Genomic DNA, 19,712 nt, shown 5'->3' with positions numbered 1-19,712 from the left:
AGTAACAAGATAATCAGGGGCCCCACCAAGGAGGATATGAGAGTTGTGAACCAGGGGAATGAGTTGAACCAGGATTCAAACCAATTTTGAGACATTTCTTTTTTTTTTTTTTGACTCAGCCCTTTTCCTATCTTGGCCAGGGACTCCTTGACTACCCCTGAGTGATTTACATAAATACAATGTTCTTCCCCTAACACAGCCCATAGGCCCTCTGAGAGACTTCATACTCAAGATACTTTTTGGGAATTGGGGCAGAGGTCTCTTTCTTCTGTAACTTCTTCCTGCTGTGCATGGGCGTAGGCCTGCCTAATAGAGCAGAAGTCTCTCTCTACCTGATCTAAGTTGGGGTTTTCCACATCTGAAACCAGCTTCTACCCTTGTAGTAACAGCAATTTAGTTGGCCCCTCAGAGATGAAATAGACTAAGGGCCAAACAGGAGACCTAACAGGATGGCCATCTCTGGTCCCCGGAAACAGAAGGCAACATTTGGGGTGAGGGTTGCAGGCTTTGTGACCCCTTCTGATGGGTTGGTGGTGAGGCAACAGAGCTGTGCTCCAGGAATCTTGTGTTCAGTCTGAAGTTACCATCTTCCACCTGAATGGGGGCTCAAAGACTTTGTTATGCATATTTCTTTGAGTAGGAACCAGGACTCTGTCTGGAGGCTGTACCAACCTTTGCTCGTTTCTGTTTTTGTAGACCCTCCCTTCCCTGATTAGCAATTGTTTGAAGCCATGCTTTGGAATTCTGCGAAGCCAAGGAGGCCGAACAAAGTCTATATCCTACAGATAAGAAATAGAGAACACAGAACAAATCTGCACTCCAGAGCCCCAGAGTCCCGCTCAGTTTTAATTTTAGGGAACTAGGCAACTGTGACTGTGATAACTTCCTGTCAAAATGGGGCGTAGGACTGCCCCAGCTTGGAGTATTAGACACTGAATTGGAAGTATTTCTGAGTTCCAAGTTTTAGATCTGAGTCTTGTATGATTAAAATCTTAATCTCATTTCTTTTTAGAAGAATAGGTCCGAAACCCAGTCTGGACCTGGCACTTCAGGGAGACTTGTAGCCATGTAGCCAGTTGCCTAGTTTTATAAAAAGTCAGGTTAGTAGCTTCCAGCAGACATTGTTTTGAAAATGGTGGCATCCAAGCCTGACATGACTCAGAAAACTCAAGGGTTTAAGCAACACAAGGTCTAATCTGAAAGTACACTCATAGCATCACCTAGTTATTTCAGAGGATTATCTGAACCATAGCTATTCTATTTTGACTTTTAATTGTAAACTTTTCCTTAATAGCCAAAGCAGATTTCACTGTTAATGACGTCAGTTTCTCTAGGTATGAGAAGATGCAAGAATTGGGACTCATAAAATCTTTTCCTGAAAAGATCAAACTATCTGAAGGCCTGTTCTGCCAGTTTTTCCCAGAGCACAGAGTGCCTCATTCTTGATTTTCACCCTGAACTCCTTTTTCAGGGGCGTTGAAAGTCAGCAGTTGCAGCGGCCATGGTTTAATCTTTGTAGATCCAGATGGCAAGTGTCAGTCTTCAGTTGGCAGAGCCCCTTTTTGCTCCTAAACTTGATCATGACTATGAGGGGGGCAGTTCATGACCATTTTATCCCATGGTGCTGAGAGTGTCCATTCTCAGGTAAACAGGCCACTCAATGTGCTGTTACTGGACTAGGCCATAAAACAGTATCTAAAATTCTCTGGACCACTTGTCTTCTAGCTTTTTGGTCCAGGAGAATATTCCCTCTTGTTGCTTCTTGCCATATCTAGAGTTACACTGTTACCATCGTTGATCTCATACGGGACTATATATTATTCTATTAGAGGCCTCACACACATACAGTGTAAGAAACAGCAATTTTGTAAAACAGCTGAAATACAAATAACATAGCCAGCAGTATTAGTAAAGTCACAAGTAAGACTTATGTTAAGAACTTCCATTAGATGTAGCCCAGTATATCTTCAGGTTATCTGACTTAGTCTGCCCTGTAGAATCTTTATCTTCCAGGGAAGTTATATATTAGCACCATCTATAAGGAACATAGCCCAGTTTTCTAGTGTCACTAGACTGATTGTCTTTAGTTTGATTTAATTTTTTAAGTAAATTTTTTCAGGGCCAACCAGTTAGAGTCTGGTAATAGAGAAATTTACCAAGGTAACCCAGAACTAGACACAGGTTATTGGCCACAAACCCAACAATTGGATTGATTTTGAAACTAGCATAGGATCAGGCCTATGATAGAAAAGCATTTGACTTATATGCAAAGGTCTAAGAAGTCAAGAAAACATAAATGATCATACGAATCAGGTCCCGCATCTTGGGGAAGCTGTCTACCTCTGATGTCGTCGTCTTCTCATCCTGGTGTAGTGTAGTTTCTCCTAATAAAAAAAAAGTCCTTCCATCCATGTTGGAGACGACAGTCCCTTAAATTATGTCTTTTTCCAGTCCTGGTTGCAGGTCATGAGGCATCTGATCTTCATCCAAAGATAGATTACTGAGATAAGCTTCAGAAACAAACTTAGGGTGTTCTTCAAGAATTCAATTAAATTTTACATTAACATTACATAACAGCAAAGAACTATCTAAGAGATGAGTCTTACTAAATGCAGACCTCCATTAACAAACTGGTATTTAACATTTCGAAATATCTTTTTTTCTTAAAGTTACCCTTATTTTTATTAAATATAACCAAATTAAGGCTAGTTTGTTTGCAAAATAGGTCTGTTCTCACTAATTTTGGTCTGATGATTGCTATAACCATAATTGATTATAGGCTTTTTATTTTGCTGAAACATTTATAGAGTCTCAGATTGAACTTTTAAAATAAAACAGGGCTGGGAAACTCACACCAAAGGCTTATCACAGATTTTGCATAACAAATCTAGGTGAATTTTTCCCTGTTAAGGTCTCAAAAATTTCTTGAGATTTTTGTATCCATTAGAAAACCTTCCTAACTCATTTGATAAACTTACTGGAAACCTAAGAACTTCTAATTTTTGGAGGAGTCAGATAGAAAATATAATTGTTTTGTTTATAACGTTTAATTTTACCAAAGTATTGTCATAATTAGTTTGAGAGGAAGATTTCCGCTACTCCCTGAAAACATAAGATTCAACCCCATAATTTTTTCAGATAGAAACCATAAAAGTTATAAGCATATTCACTGGTTCATTTAGTCCTTTTGCTAACTTTTGTGAAGTCATCAGGTTTTTTATTAAAATACCAGGACGTATCAGAATGTTAAAAACTCCATATAATTTTTAGGATATCTGTATTAGTAACTTTACCCTACATTATAATATGAGCAGATTTATTACTCATTTGATAATCTTTTTTTAATGTAATTTAACCAACCAAATAAACACAGTTTAATATCTCTTTGGGATGCTTCAGGGGCCCTCTGAAGCACCCCAAAGTTAGCTAGAAGCCAAAAGTGCTCCATAGAATGATTTAGGAAGTTTTGTCAACAAATATCAGAAAGGTTTTGAGCACTCAGTCAGATGGGACTATAGGTCACTGTGAAACAATAGCTGTTCACTCAGCCAAAGTAACAATATGGGATTTCGGAAGCAAATACAGAACAGACCATTTAAGAAGCAAATGAACTTAAATCTATTGTCAGATGCAGTTCAACATCTGAAGAAAGTGTGTCCTTTTAACAGAGAGAAAAGCCAAATTTAAGTTTTTGCACCAGCTTATTTTTAGTCATTAATAGTCCCAAATTTTTTAGCTTCTTTGTAAGAGGAAACTAATGTTTAGTAATATATGTTTCAAAATTTTACTCTATTTGGAAATGAGCTATCTAGTCAGTGAACTTCCATCACTTAGTTTAGCACAACCCAATTCAAGTTACCCCAATTTGGACAGACTATTTCAGACAGACATTCCTAAAGCATAATTATTCTTAATAGAGTTTATCTAAATGCTCATATCTCATTTACATTTTTTAGAAGTTTTTCTTACTTGAGGTAATTTTCTTGTTGACAAACTTGTAACAGATATAATATTTAACTCATATTAAACCTAGGTACAATGAAAATATTTTACTTAACGTTAAGTACTCTAAGACATGTCTATATTAAATAGGTCAACAAACAAACATTAATATCAGGTATTTAACACTGAATATTTCCCAGTTCACATAAACCTGGAATTTATTAATTTAGAATTACTTGGTTTGTAAGCGCTTACCTTTTTTTAAGCCAAATAAATAGAGATCATATACAAAAATATTAGCAAGACATATTTAGACAGACACACAGTGTAAGATCTAGCTTTAAGTCTTTTTTTTTTTTTTTCAGTGTCAGGAGTTAGAGATGGTCTAGATAAGTGTTCCTGAGAGCCCTGGTCTCAAGGCACAGGGAAAGAAAATCAAGTTTTAACAAAATGGCGGCAGGTCTAAACCACATGGTTGCCAGACAAAGCAAAATTTCCTTTTCCAGGGGATCTTCTCGACCCAGGGATCGAACTCAGGTCTCCCATATTGCAGGCAGACACTTTAACCTCGGCTCCACCAGAGAAGCCGTTAAATACAAAAATACAGTCTCTCAGAAAACCTCTTATAGAGACACAGAACTTCAGATCCAAGTACTAACATCAAAGATTTCAAGGAAGGAAAGGAAGCCAGGTTGAAAAAGCAGGGAGAGGAGGCAGGAGAAGGGGGGCAAAAGGGGTGGCCTTACAGACGTCTCCTGCCATCTACAGATACCCAGGCGTTACGGGACTTTTCCCTGGGCCTCCAGAGAAGGGAGGACTGGAACTCGGCCCTACCAGAAATCAGAACCAGAATTCGAGTTCTCTGCCAAGAGGAGGTGATCAGTCTCCAATCCTCAGCTCAGGTTGAGGGCCCTTTGACCAGATTCCTGCGTCCAGGACTGGGGGACTAGGAAAACAGGGAAGGATAGGAAGGGTTAAGGAGAGGAGACAGAGAGAGAAGGGGAGAGAGATCAATAAAGTCTCTTGTTCCTTACCGGTCGGGGCACTCTGGCCAGTTGTCCGCGTCAGGAGGAGACCAGGGACAAAAGGGTCCCAGTTGCGGCTGCTGGGTCTGGTCCATTGGCAGGCAAGCTGGCCCCTGAGTACCCCGAGTGGTCAGGATGTCAGTCTCGGCGAAGAAGAGTCCCCGCCAGAGTCGCCATTTGTTGCAGGAAGAGGGACCCCTTCCAGGGCCCGAAACTGGGCTCTTGTCTAACACTCAGAAATGAATTGTCCAAGGAGACACATGTGCTGACAAAGGGAACTTGGTCAGGGTGTCCGATCCGTGGTCAGAAGATGATATCTCGGACTCGGTGTAAAGTTCCCAAGTCAGAGGTGCCTTCTGAGGGCCAGCCTACATGGAAGGTCGGCCATTCTGCGCTGCAAAAAGTGATTAATTTATTCCTTTTAATTTTTACACTGAGGTCATGAGCACGCATCTTGACCTCCTTAAAATTATCAGTAACCAAGGATAGAGGTGTGGGGCTAGAATGGTGTTGCCCCATCGTTCCTGGATCAGTCAGATGTTGGTAAATTAACACAGACAATACGAACAGCCACACAAACAGAAAGAGAGACAGGAGAAATACACCTCCGGGAGTCCGGAGGTAAAACCGAAGGACGACGGCCTCCGGCCGTTCAGCGGGAGCAACCCGCTATCGTCTACAGAGAACAGGGGCACTCCGTCCCCCGACTCCGGGGTCAGGGACGTCTCCCAACGACCCCCACCGGTGACTCTCCGGCGCATCCGCCTGAGTCATATACCGGTCTCAGATACCAGGCCCTACCAGGAGTGAAAAGAAAGACAGAGAAAAGCTTACCGACTGCAGATGACTCTCCGGATCGGTCTTCCCATGGAGCCGGTGGGAGATCCCAGATGAGCCCCCAAATGTTATGCCCAAGTCACGAAGTCTCCCAATGACCACCAGGGAGCCGATATCCGATGCAAAAGCAAGAGAGTTTTTATTACCAAGCTCGAGCTGGGGCTCCCACCGATACCGACGCAGCAGCTATAGGGAGGAGCCCTGAGCTCTGGGTTACATTGCTTATATAGGGTATTATAGCGCGAAAAATTCAAAAAACGGGAGTCTCCGGGTCTGATTGGTCACCTTCTGGTGAAGGGTTAGGTGTTGAGTTCTGATTGGTTCTCCTTTCCCGGGCTTGACCCTAATTTCCTGGGCTGGCCAAGGGTTCTGATTGGTTCGCAGGTGGTGGGGTGAGATCAGGGGATTTCCAAAGGCTCTTTTCCCGGAACCTTACAAAACGGAGTAGCTTTGATTCTTCATATTCTCTTGAGCATTAACTTGAAGCTGATAAGGGGAATAGTATGGGTTCCCAAGATCTTGTATTGAACAACAAATTACAGGATTTTTAAGGTTTAGCCAGTAATTGTTGTTTCTTCTTCTTTTTGTACTACTTAGAGCACTTAACACATTCTGCGATACCTTTATAATATGAATCAAGTGCCTTGGTTTTAGCCTGCAAGCTTTGTAGGTCATCTTGAGGGAGAGGAGTTCACCCTCTGTACTTACTCTCACTTCACCTACTCATGTGCACTTTCTCCCACCTGCCCTCACTCTTACATTCCAATTCCCCAGAGAGGGAATGATAACCTGATGGGGTGAATTCTTCTAGAGCCTCAACTGAGCCGTGTTTGCTAGTAGTCCAGACTGTTGTCTGTTGTCTGTTAATACTTACCAATGCCTGTGTCGCCCACTCTGGCACTTTCTGTTCGGTGTGTGCAGGGAGGAGAGAGGGGTAAACTAACTAGGGCCCAGCTATTCTGTTTCTCTCCCTGTCTTCCTGCTTGCTTGCTTGTGGACCAACACCAGTCAAGATGGGCATACAGAGAACAGGCCCACCTCTCCTCTCACACCATGTGACCAAATTAGCTGAGCCAGGGCTCGTCCTGCATCCTGGCCAACCTCTCTCGCAGGAGCTCTCTCTTAGGAATTTTTGTACTAGTTTCTGGCCAATGATCCTGTTATTTGAATAATAGGAGGTGTAGGATCATTTTTCATAACCTTTATAAGACCTTTCACAATATCTGGTATCAAAGTGCTCTAAAAAATGTATCAGTGTGAACTGTACGCTCAAAAATGTCTTAGATGATAAATTTTATATGTATTTTAACACAAAAAGAAAAAAATTGTTACCCCACTTTGTAGACTTTCACATGTAGGTCTTTGTTACCTTTGATGCATTCTTACATCATGTACCTCATTAGGTAACAGTAAATATGAAAGCTTGCATAGTAAAAAGGCTTTATTCCTCTTTTACTTACTGTATATACTTATGAGCAAGTAGGTTGTTGAGAAATAGATTTCTAGGCCATATTTGATGCTTAAAATGTTTCTTTTATGGTTACGGGGTGACCCAGAGAACAGAGGTAACGTGGTAGGAGTTTCACCTCTGCATTATTTTCTGGTCTTTGGTGTCTTCTGAGACCAGCTGACTTTGTTCCTTTGTTGTAACTCTTTCATTCCTTTGGGCTGCTTTTGGTCTTAGCCTCCTTAGTAACAAAATAAAGTGAAAAAGTGAAAGTATTAGTCGCTCAGTCGTGTGAGACTCTGTGACCCCATGGACTGTAGCCCGCCAAGCTCCTCTGTCCATGGAATTCTCCAGGCAAAAAGGGGATCTTCCCAACCCAGGGATTAAACCCAGATCTCCTGGATTGCAGGCAGATTCTTTACTGTCTGATCCACCAAGAAGCCCATTTTGCCATGCTCTCCTCCAGGGGATCTTCCCAACCTGGGATGGAGCTCTCATTGGCTGGCAGGTTGTTGACCACTAGCACCGCCTGGAAAGCCCTCATTTCTAAGATGCCTTCAAGCTCTTTTAAAAGATCTAAAGTCTCCTGGGAGCTTTATTTATTTTATTTTGCTCTTGGCTTGTTGGGCTTCCTATCTAGAGATGGGAGCTCCTCTGTGCTGTATTTATGTATTGCTTGTTCTGAATTAACTTTAACTGAAATGTTATCAGGAAGTGGTGGTGGTGGTGGTGGTGGTGGTAGTTTAGTCACTAAGTCATGTCTGACTCTTGTGACCCCATGGACTGTCCCTGGGATTTTCCAGGAAAGAATACTGGAGTGGGTAGCTGCTTCCTTTTCCAGGAAAGAATACTGGAGTGGGTAGCCGTTCCCTTCTCCAGGGAGTCTTCCTGACCCAGGGATTGACCTTGGGTCTCCTGCATAGCAGGCAGGTTCTTCACCAACTGAGCCACCAGGGTAGCTTTGTACTAAGATGGTGAGTGAGATACTTGCTCTAATGGGAGATTTTAATCTTTTGTTTTTCCAAAGCTCTTGTTTCATCCCCTTTTTAAAAATTGTTTGCATCACAGGTCTTGATCGGGGAACTGAATATAATTTCCGAGTGGCTGCTCTAACAGTCAATGGTACAGGCCCAGCTACTGACTGGCTGTCAGCTGAAACTTTTGAAAGTGACTTAGATGGTAAGAGCAACAATCAGCAGGATTGGAACAATCTGGGTACTAACTGAAGTCAAATGAGTCAAACTATAAAGGCATAGATTTTGGGGTGTATGTGGCTAAAATCTGTAAATTTTAGTGGATTTTACTGCTGTCATTCCTGTAATACAGCAAGTCTCCTGGAATGTATTGTTTATAGTGGCCTTTTGAGAACTGTCCCTGTAAGTAGAAACAGAACAAGTGAAAATGTGCAGGTACTTTAAGTCTGGCTTTTTTACCAAGGCCATTAAGTAGGTGGATGATCTAAAATTTAAGGCTGCACCCTGTAGACTGGCCTTTGTTTTAGTTACAGTTTCCCTTTTCCCTTAGTCCTAGAAACCTCGCCCTTTTTCTCACCAGTTTATTCAGTGACTCCATATGAGTGTGTGTATGTTGCCTTTATCAGAGACAAGTGCTGCACTTAGAAGGCAAAAGACCTGGGTATTTAATGTAATTCTTTGTTTACTAATTTTTAAATAGAGGTAGGAATTTATGCCTTGAGATAATGTGTGTGAACGATACTGCAAATTGCTACCTTTTAAAGCCTCTTAGTCTCCCACCATTTAAATCAATTTGTGGTTCTAAGTTTCATATTTTCTGACTTACTACATTAGTTTGGGGAGTAAATAACTGATATCATCACCGTCATGTGAAACGTGATAATCTGTTGACAGCAGGCTTCTATTTAGTGTGCTGTGCCTTTCTCATTCCACCTGGTAGAGTGTGGTAATCAGCTGTGGGACTAAGAGGAGTGGGCAGCAGTTGAAAGACAGTTTATTTTTCTCCATTGGGAAGGCTCTTGGACCTCGTTGTCTTTCCTTCCAAGTTATAATAATGACTGCAGTGTCTCATGTTTCAGGTTGTTTGAGTTAGGCTGCAGTTAAACTGCAGCCATATTTCACTATACATACAGATTCTCTGAAAATTCTTGGCCATAATGGAAAAAAAACTTAGCCCCAGGTAATTTGGCAGAAGCCTAAACACCTTGCCCCAAGGACAGTGAAATATTACAAAGGAAGGTGGATCTGAATCTCATCTTGTTCTTCTCTCCTTCCCAGAAACTCGTGTTCCAGAAGTGCCTAGTTCTCTTCACGTCCGCCCACTGGTCACTAGCATCGTAGTAAGCTGGACGCCTCCAGAGAATCAAAACATTGTGGTCAGAGGTTATGCCATTGGTTATGGCATTGGCAGCCCTCATGCCCAGACCATAAAAGTAGACTATAAACAACGCTATTACACCATCGAAAATCTGGGTATGTATGCTAAGTAAAGGAAGTAACTGCATGTGTGATTTGTTTCTAACTTTTTATTGTATATTTTATTTTTATAGAAAGCTTTCAAAAATAGTACAATTTTTATTCTTCACCTAGGTTCCCCAGAGGTTAACATTTTATCATACATGCTTTATCTGCTGTGTACCCAGCGTGTGTGCTCAGTCGTGTCTGAATCTTTGCAACCCCATGGACTGTAGCCCACTGTAGCTCCTCTGTCCATGGGGTTTTCCAGGAAAGAATACAGGAGTGGGTTGCCATTTCCTTCTCCAGAGGATCTTCCTGACCCTGGAATTGAACCCATGTCTCCTGCCTTGCAGGCATACTCTTTACCACTGAGCCACTGGGGAAATGCGTTTTGTCTGCTATATGTACCTGGTTTTGTTTTTTTTCTCTGGGAGCCATTTGAGAGTAATGATGCCCCTCCACCCACTAATGCTTTAATGTCCCTTTCCTTAAAATGAGGGCATTTTCTAATATAATCACAGTGCAGTTATCAAAATCAGCAAATTAACTGTGAGACAGTATCTACAGACTTCATTTATATTTTGCTAGTTGTCTCATCAGTGTCCTTTGTAATGAAAGAAAAACACTGTTTTCTGGTGCATGATCACATGTATTTAGTTAGTGTGTTACATTAGTTTTCTTTCATATAGAACAGTTCCTTGATTTTCTCTTTTATGACTATGACATTTTTGAAAAGTACATTTATGCTTTATAGAATGACCCTTAATTTAGACCTATGTACTATTTCATCATTATATTCAGCTTACACATTTTTGGAAGGAATAGCACAGATGTGTGTATTCTTGACAGCACACCATATCAGGAGGCAGATGAGAGCCTAATGCTAGTGACATTAACTTTAACCACTTGGTTAAAATGATATCTTCAACATTTCTCCTCTATAAAGTTATTATTTTTTTCCTTCATACCTAAAATGTACCTTGTAGGGAAATGCCTTGAGTCTTTGTAAATATCTAGTTTCTTGTCAAACTTTTACTCAGTAATTTTATCATCTTCAGTATCATTATTATGGTGTTTCTCAAGTGGTGATTTTCTAATTCCATTATTTCTTCTGCATTTATTAGCATTCTTTGATAAAAGAAGAGCTTTGCTCCTCTTCCATATTGAAGGAATAGCCAATGGGAATCTCTCTATAACTAGTTTCTCTGTCCGTTTGACATCTCCTGTCTTTCTTTGAGCACTTTCTTCCTTTTTGATTCAGTAAGATGTTTCAGGCTTATCTGATATTTTCCTAGCTTTTGCCCTTGAATCAGCCATTGCTCCTTGTTTCTTTTATAGAAAATGATATTTGGAAACCAGTATTTGAGCACTATTCATGCTCATTGTTACTGGGGTAGAAATCCTGAGGAATCTATTTAAAATGCTACTAAAACTATAACTGAGTTTAAAAGGGCACAAGGTATAAAGTCAATATGCAGAAACAGTTGTATTTCTACATACTAACAGTAAGCTATTTATATGTGTGTGTGTGTATGTATAGAAAATCTGTACACTGAAGAGTGGAAAATGATTGCTGAGAAAAATTAAGACTTAAATGGAGATACCATGTCTATGGATTCGAGGACAGTATATTATAATGACAGTCCTCTCTAATGCAATCTCAAGTAAAATCCCAGTAGACTTTTTTCCTGGACATTCATACAATTATTCTAAAGTTTACATGAAAAAAGTGAAGGAGCAGACATTTTTTAAAAAAAGAATAAAGTTTAGAAGACCCGTACTATGTGATTTCAGAACGTATTATAAAGCTGCAGTAACTGAGACACTGTGGTAGTGTTGGTGTAAAGGTTAGGTGCTAGAGATCAATGGAACAGAATAGAGTTCAGAAATAGATATATGCTCAATTGATCTTTGACAAAAACACTGAGATAATTCAGTGGAAAAGAAGATAGTCTTTTCAATAAAAGATGAGTGAATAATTGGATAACTCTGTGAGAAGGAAAAGGAACCTTCATTGACCCTTATACCATACACAAAAACAGACCTAAATAAATAAACTATAAAACTTCTAGTTGTTGTTATTCAGTCACTTGGTTGTGTCTGACTCTTTGCGACCCCATGGACCGCAGCACACCAGGCTTCCCTGTCCTTCACCAACTCCCAGAGCTTACTCAAACTCAAGTGCATTGAGTCGGGATGCTGTCCAACCATCTTGTCATCTGTCGTCCCCTTCTCCTCCTGCCCTCAATCTTTCCCAGCATTAGGGTCTTTTCAGATGAGTCAGTTCTTTGCATCAGGTGGCCAACATATTGGAGCTTCAGCTTCAGTATCAGTCCTTCCTATGAATATTCAGGGTTGATTTCCTTTAGGATTGGCTGATTTGATCTCCTTGCTGTCCAAGGGACTCTCAAGAGTCTTCTCCAGCACCACAGTTCGAAAGCATCAGTTCTTTAGCACTCTGCCTTCTTTATGGTCCAACTCTCACATCCACACATGACAGCTGGAAAACCCATAGCTTTGACTATACAGACCTTTGTCAGCAAAGTTATATTTCTGTTTTTTAATATGCTGTCTAGTAGAATAACAGAAAAAATTCTGTTTAAAAAATGAAAAAATTTAAAAAATGAAAAATAAATAAATTGGGCTTCATCAAAATTTAAAACTTCTACTTGGAAAGATACCAGTGAGATAAAAGGTAAACCACAGACCAGGAGAAAACACTCATCATTCAAGTATCTGACAAAGAATTTGAATCTGGACTATGTTCTAAAAAAATATTTTTTAAATTCAGAAGATAAGAGTCCAATAAAAAAGTAGGGAAAAGATTTGGGTGGACAGTATACCAAAGAAGATGATATATGAGTAGAAGTAAGCACATGAAAAAATTCTCAACTTCATTAATTATCAGAGAAATGCAGATAAAGCCACAATGAAATATCACTACCCAACCTCTAAAATTGCTAAAATTTAATAGACCAGATATCAGCAAGGATGCAGAACTGGAACTCATACTTGCTGGTGGGCACATCTGATGGCACAACTACTCTAGAAAACAGATGGGAGGTTTCTGAAAAAGTTGACCATACAATCCAACATTCCCACTCATAGTTACTTAACCGAGAGAAAGAAAGATGTGTATCTTCTCAAAGATTTCTACACAGATGTTCATAATTGACTTATAATAATCTAAAGGGGTAAACAAGTTAAGTGATGAATTGTACTATAGCCATACAACGGAATACTAGTCAGCAATCAAAAGAAATAAGTTACAGGTACACTCAGTGACATAACAAATCTCACAAACATTATGCAGAGCAAAAGAAGCAAAACACAAGAGAATACATACTGTGCTAATACAGTTTTATGAAATTGCAGAATGCGTGGCCCTTACTTACAGTGACACAGCAAGATGAGTGGTTGGCTAGAAAGCGAGGAGGTGGAATTGACTGCAGTTGACTGGCAGTAGGAGAACTCTTCAGAGTGTTGGGAATATGTGCTGTGGTCATGATTTGTTTTTGTTTAGTGCTAAGTAGTAGACTCTTACACAGGTGTATATATCTGTCAAAGCTAAAAAGGTATATTTAAATGGGTATATTGTATTATATATAAATTATTACCTCAAAGGTGAATTACAAAGCCAACATTTTGAGAAACAGTAATATTTTATAATAGAAAATGAATTGATTTAGATAGGCATATTTTTCCAAATTAGATATCATTAATAAGATCTTTCTTTGAAAGGCTTGCCTTTTAATTTAGTATCTTCCCTGACCAACCTTTTCTGTTCAAATTTATTTGTAAATGTCTTTCCTAAAGACAATTTTAAGTGTCTAATAAATTACTTAGGGTTTCCCTTGTGACTTAGACAGTAAAGAATCCACTTGCAATGTGGGAGACCTGAATTGATCCCTGGGTTGGGAAGATCCCCTGGAGAAGGAACTGGCTACCCACTCCAGTGTTCCTGCTGGGAGAATCCCCATGAACAGAGGAGTCTGGTGGGCTACAGTCCATGGGGTCACAAAGAGCTGGACACAGCTGAGCGACTTAAGCACAAGAACAAGCAATAAATTCCTTAGGGTCATCTTTTCTGGTAGAAGATAAGCAGCAATTTAATGCTTTGCTCAAAAACAGAGCAGCCTTTTTCTTTTTCCTTTCAAGAAGAAACAGCACAGCTAACCTGGGAAGTGTTCCCCGCATGAACAGTCTTATAAAGCAGTAGTAGGAGAGCAAAGGAACAGGCTAAAGGATAAAAATACTTCTGTGGTCACCCACTCTTACCTTTTCCTTTACAGACCTACTGAAATGAAAATCCTCTTTCAGTCTAGCAGGAGAAGAAAAGTAAAACAGGAGACAGTGAGAAGCGTTGACGTGAAGTGTGTTCAGAGGAGGAGGAGGTGGTAAGGCACCCTAGAGCAGGCAGGGAAGAAGCTTGGCTTGTCCCTGAAAGAGTGAGAATAGTGATTGGAAACGAGCTGAGAGGAGCACTCGTGTGCTGAAGGCAGTAGACGTAGTTTAGTAGTGAAGAAATCCACATTGAGAAGCAGCAAAAAAATTGACTGGCATAAAGTAAAATAAGCTTGCTGTATTTCTCAGATAGATTTAAGATACATAAACGTTGAACAAAAGGAAAGTCAGTGGACTGGAGAAATGCACATAGGAATTCATTTATTAATCAAACTAGAGCTCTCTCCTGAACTTCAAATCTATATAAACATCTGTTTGCTGGGTATCTGTACTGGAATATCATAAATCATGATAGAATATCTTATAGTCTATCATAATTTAATCAAAATTACAGTTAATATCTTCTGCAAACTTTCACTCAATCAGCAAATATCCCAGACACTGTGCTAGAAATAGAGCACAATAGAAATAGAGAATCGAGCAGATGCGATCCCAGTGATTAGAGATAGTATAATTTTTAAATAATTTAAATTGTTTAGAATGCCGAGGAGGAGAAATGAAGTGCTACAGGCTATGTATTTAGAGAGGTAGTCCAGTCTGGGACGGCCCCTTTCAGATGCGCAGGCAGTGTCTGAGTGAGTGAGAGTGTTGTGTGTCCGCAGCATAGGGGCAGCTGCACAGGTTACAGCTCTGCAGTAGGAGAGCGCACACCGCTCGGTGAACTGAGAGGTGGCCGGGAAAGAGCGAGCACAGGGAACGAGGCAGAGTGGTGGGCGGCAGCAAGACTTGGTCACTTACGTAGGGAAGGAGGGGCAGAGAGGTCTTAACCACTCCCAGGTTTCTGACTTGAACAACAGCGTACATAGTCATGCCATTTATGAACTCGAGGGAAAACTGGAGCAGATCTGAAGGGGCAGAGGAAGGGAAGAGAAAGAGAGATTTGAGACATCCAAGAGATGGAGCTGCCCAACAGACAGTTGAACGGGTCTGGTGCTCAGAAGAAAAGTCGGAACTAATTTGCATTGGATCACACATGTATGCTGATCCAACCAAGGAAATGAATGGAAGCACATTGGGAGAAAGTGAAGAGTAGGACTAGAAGGGGGCCTACAGTCTGGAAATACACAAGTCTGGAAAATGTGTATTGTGAGTCTTCTGTCCCCAGTCTCAATGAATGGCATCACCTTCTACCATGTTGCCCAAATCAGCACCTTTTCCTAACAGTCAAGTACTAAGTCTTATTTATTCCATTTGTTATCAGTTCTTTCTCACACTGGAAGACCAGCTGCCTTTATATATTGCTCAGTGGTATCTGGAAAATGGGCCACCAAGCAGCTTTTGAAGAAATGAAGGCCGCTTGAGGTGTGGCCACCTTGAAAAAATGCCCAGCTTTACGAGAAGTGAGTGGTGTGGGTCAGCTCCCCACCCTACAATACTTCAGTGGAACCCCAGTCTTCATTTCTGAAACTAGACTCTTGAAGTATCTGTACTAAACCTTCCCTGGGTCAGGAATGTGATAAAGCGGACTCTTCCTGATTTGCCTTAGACAATAGGAGAATGAATGCTATTCCAACCATATAATACCCCTCTTTTTCACCAAATCTAACTAGTAGCATTTTACATGATCACCTTCTTAGCCTGTTGAAATCCTGGGCCATGTCTTCTCCAACCAAGAAGTCTGCATGAAAGCTAGATGAGGTTGGCATCCCAGAGAGTTAAGGATCTTCAGCGGTTAACTGGGTTAACAGTTTCTCTCCTACTTCTCTAGCTTGACTGTTCCAATCACTGCCTCCTCCTGAGACGGAACAGGGTTTGTTTAAGTCCAAGCTGGACCTGTGGGCTTCCAACACATGGAAATCCTATTTATTCTTTTTAATCAAACTCTTCACTATACAGTAATATCACTAAACCACTGATGAGTTGAAGCCAAGAGAAGATTCAGAAACAGTCTGCCTTGCTCCGGGTACTACAGGAAGTTGATCCCAGCCAGTTTTTCTATACTCTGTATGCTCCCATCTCCATTCCTCCCCACCCCTCAGAATAATCCCACATAAAAAAATTTTAAAGTATGACCTGGCTTTTATTGGAGACTTCCCTGGTGGCTCAGACGGAAGCATCTGCCTACAATACAGGAGACCTGGGTTTGATCCCTGGGTTGGGAAGATCCCCTGGAGAAGGAAATGGCAACCCACTCCAGTATTCTTGCCTGGAAAATCCCATGGACAGAGGAGCCTGGCAGGCTGCATACAGTCCATGGGGTCTCAAAGAGTCGGACACGACTGAGCAACTTCACTTGATCTGACTTGGCTTTTATTACAATTAAGATTATACACAATCATCTGTGAAATTTAAAAATTCTATAGTGAGAGTTTGTTATGTGTTTCCACTTGTTTCTTTCCTTCAGATCCCAGCTCTCACTATGTGATTACCCTGAAAGCATTTAACAACGTAGGTGAAGGTATACCCTTGTACGAGAGTGCTGTGACCAGACCTCACACAGGTAAGGTATCCTGTCCATCTCTGGCTGTCCGCATATTTTCTGGCAGCTTAAGTAGAATGTTAGCATGAGGCCTGCCCCATGGGTATCAGTGGAAGGAAAAGGATATGGCAGTTTAGGGTCAGGCCTCATAGGAGGGTAAATGGGCTTTCAACATGGAAAGTTCTGTTAAATGCTGCTTTGCTTTTTAGAAAATATTAATCCTGTCATGTAAACACATCTATGTAAATGTATAGCACATGTTTTTAATATGTTGGGATCTAGAAAGCATAGTCATGAGAGAATTAAAAGTGACTTTTCATCTTTTGGTCATGTGAGTTATAACTAAAAGGAGAAAAAAGTTAAAGGATCTCCATATCTCTGAGAAAATAGATTATTGATGGAATAAATGTGTTAGATTGATAAATGCAACATTTTCTTTATTAGTACTTGAATTAGTTGGGAAAGTATTTTTCTATGTGCTTTTTAAAAGTTTTATTTATATAGAGTATAAAGCTATATGTACCATCCATTTGATAAACTGTAAATTTATTACAAAAGAGATCAAATATTCATTACTTTTCTTTGTAATTTATCTATTAAAATATCTTTAAAAGAATAAAATTTCTCTAGATACGTAAAACATGATTTAGATCTAGATCTGAATGAGAAAATTTACTGAAGTGAATATATTAGAATTGTAAATTTTTTTAAATGGTACTGGAAATCAAAGAATTTATCACTTTCAGTAATACTCTTTTGTTTCTCAAAACAAAATTGTAACTCTGTATTTCCTGCTATGTAATCTGGATACTTTGCTTACAGTATGGATTTGGCATTATTTGTTTTAAAAAGATAATCTCTGTCCCCCATTTTTATGCTTTTACTTAACAAGATCAATACCATTACTGCATATTTAATAGTTCTGTCCTATCTTCTGCTCCTGTGTGCTTACAATTTATAAGTTCTTTTAAAAATAGCTTTGGTATGTCAGAAAAGAAAAAACAAGATGAAAGAATATTTAAATAAAGGGTTTGCTACTTTCTTAAATCAGTCTGTAATAGGGAAAAAACAAATTTGGAATTATTTTCTCTTATGTGACTTAAAAATATAGCGTGGCTAGAAATATACAAGAGGAAGTGTTCATAAGTCATGTTACCTAGCTGTCTTTTCTAAGAGTTGTTACAGTAAGAAGAAAATCTCACAGTCTTAATGATTTTCGCACCTGAAGGTGCATTTTCTTTAGCTAATTGGTATGTGTCCTGATCTTTGAACAAAGCCCTTGATTATAATGTGTGCTGTTCTTCTGTTATTTTTAGTCTTCATTGTGTAGGAAATACACAAATGGAGATTATTGCTTTAGCTTGGCAGTTATTCGTAAATAAGGCCCCTGCCGTCTCAGATTTTAGGTTATAGGAAGGACTAGTCACCATAGCTAAATGGGATACCCATTTTAAAACCTTCACATAAAATAAACCAGTGTGTATGTACTTAAGTAACTGACCTAGAGCTGGGAAAGCCCAAATGGATGCTTCCGTATTGCCCTGTGTCATGGTGCCTTTGGGCTCATTCTGGCCTTTGTTTTGATGGTGCTACTTAGAGAATATGTCTATTACATATGGTTCAGGACAGCACATGAGTATAGACTTTTCCTTCTATCAAAAAGCGCTCTGATTTCTTAAGTTCAAAAAGGCTGTGTCACTTAAATCCTTGATAGCTGGCGCATTTCCCATAACTGATTGGGATTAATCAGTGGGTTCTCTCCGTCTACTGGAAAAATTATAAAATACTCCCATGTGTTGTCAGCTTACCTTTCCTTCTTGAAGAGTAATGCCCTTGAGTTCCCTTTGCTTTACTTGAATGTAAGCCATGTTGTGGTACTGCTTTTAGACCCTGGACATCAACAGATCTGAATTGGACCCTGTGTGGGTTTCAGATACACCCAGTTCCAAGACCAGGCTAAGTTTCCACTGGCTGATATTCCGATTCAGATTTTAGAGGAAAGGCCCTTACATGTCCAGTGTGATAAGCAACATCCCCAAAATTCAACCACATTCACTGAAATACCAAAATAGATCATGAGCTTTGTGTTACTTATTTAGGAAAAATACCCTTGATTTTAAAAACAGTTTTCATCTTAAGACAAAGAAAAGTCAAGTTTGAATGATGTGTCCTGTGCTTAATCAGTCGGTCGTGTCCGACTCTTTGCGACCCTGTGGACTGTAGCCCGCCAGGCTCCTTCGTCAGTGGGAATTCTCCAGGCAAGCATACTGGAGTGGGTTGTCATGCCCTCCTCCAGGGGATCCTCCCAACCCAGGGGTCGAACCCAGGTCTCCCACATTGCAGGCGGATTCTTTACCATCTGAGCCACTGGGGAACACTGGATTACCAACAAAGGAGCCTGGTGGCCTGCAGTCCATGGGGTTGCTAAGAGTCGGACACAACTGAGCGACTTCACTTTCACTTTTAACTTTCATGCACTGGAGAAGGAAATGGCAACCCACTCCAGTGTTCTTGCCTGGAGAATCCCAGGGATGGGGGAGCCTGGTGGGCTGCCATCTATGGGGTCACACAGAGTCAGACACAACAGAAGTGACTTAGCAGCAGCAGCATTCAATATACAGGCAGTTTACAGTAGTAGAAAATAGTTAATTACTATTTCTCTAGGTGGTTTCCTGCAAGTGTGTCCTGAAAGAACACAAGTGGAAATATTATTTTAAATGAATGACGGTTATATATTAACTCTGGATTCTCTTTCTCTTTCTCCATTTCTCACCTTTCATTCCATTATATTACCCTGCATTTCCCTCTTATTTTTGTTTATGTTAAAATGCCACTTCCATTTTTAATTACTTTTTACCCCAGACACTTCTGAAGTTGATTTGTTTGTTATTAATGCTCCATACACTCCAGTGCCAGATCCCACTCCCATGATGCCACCAGTGGGAGTTCAGGCTTCCATTCTGAGCCATGACACCATAAGGATCACCTGGGCGGACAACTCCCTGCCCAAACACCAGAAGATTACAGACTCCCGGTACTACACAGTCCGATGGAAAACCAACATCCCAGCAAACACCAAGTACAAGGTACTAGCACATTCACTCTGGGTAAGGAAAGCTAATCATTCACACTTCCTGATTCTGAGG

At 40.3% G+C, this 19,712-nt stretch overlaps 1 protein-coding gene across 4 annotated transcripts in view; it reads left to right on the top strand.

The window, feature by feature from the left end:
- Nucleotides 1-19,712, top strand: part of NEO1 (neogenin 1) — a 232,601-nt gene that overhangs the window by 180,121 nt on the left and 32,768 nt on the right. For all 4 annotated transcript variants that reach the window (XM_068963727.1, XM_068963728.1, XM_068963726.1 and 1 more), the window contains exons 14-17: nucleotides 8,320-8,430; nucleotides 9,504-9,698; nucleotides 16,492-16,587; nucleotides 19,429-19,652. In XM_068963727.1, coding sequence (XP_068819828.1) covers nucleotides 8,320-8,430; nucleotides 9,504-9,698; nucleotides 16,492-16,587; nucleotides 19,429-19,652 — 626 coding nt within the window. The remainder of the gene's footprint in view (nucleotides 1-8,319; nucleotides 8,431-9,503; nucleotides 9,699-16,491; nucleotides 16,588-19,428; nucleotides 19,653-19,712) is intronic.

This window comes from Capricornis sumatraensis, chromosome 2, assembly GCF_032405125.1.
Source record: "Capricornis sumatraensis isolate serow.1 chromosome 2, serow.2, whole genome shotgun sequence".
In the NCBI taxonomy this organism is placed as follows: domain Eukaryota; kingdom Metazoa; phylum Chordata; class Mammalia; order Artiodactyla; family Bovidae; genus Capricornis; species Capricornis sumatraensis.
This window is presented reverse-complemented; position numbering and strand designations above follow the sequence as displayed.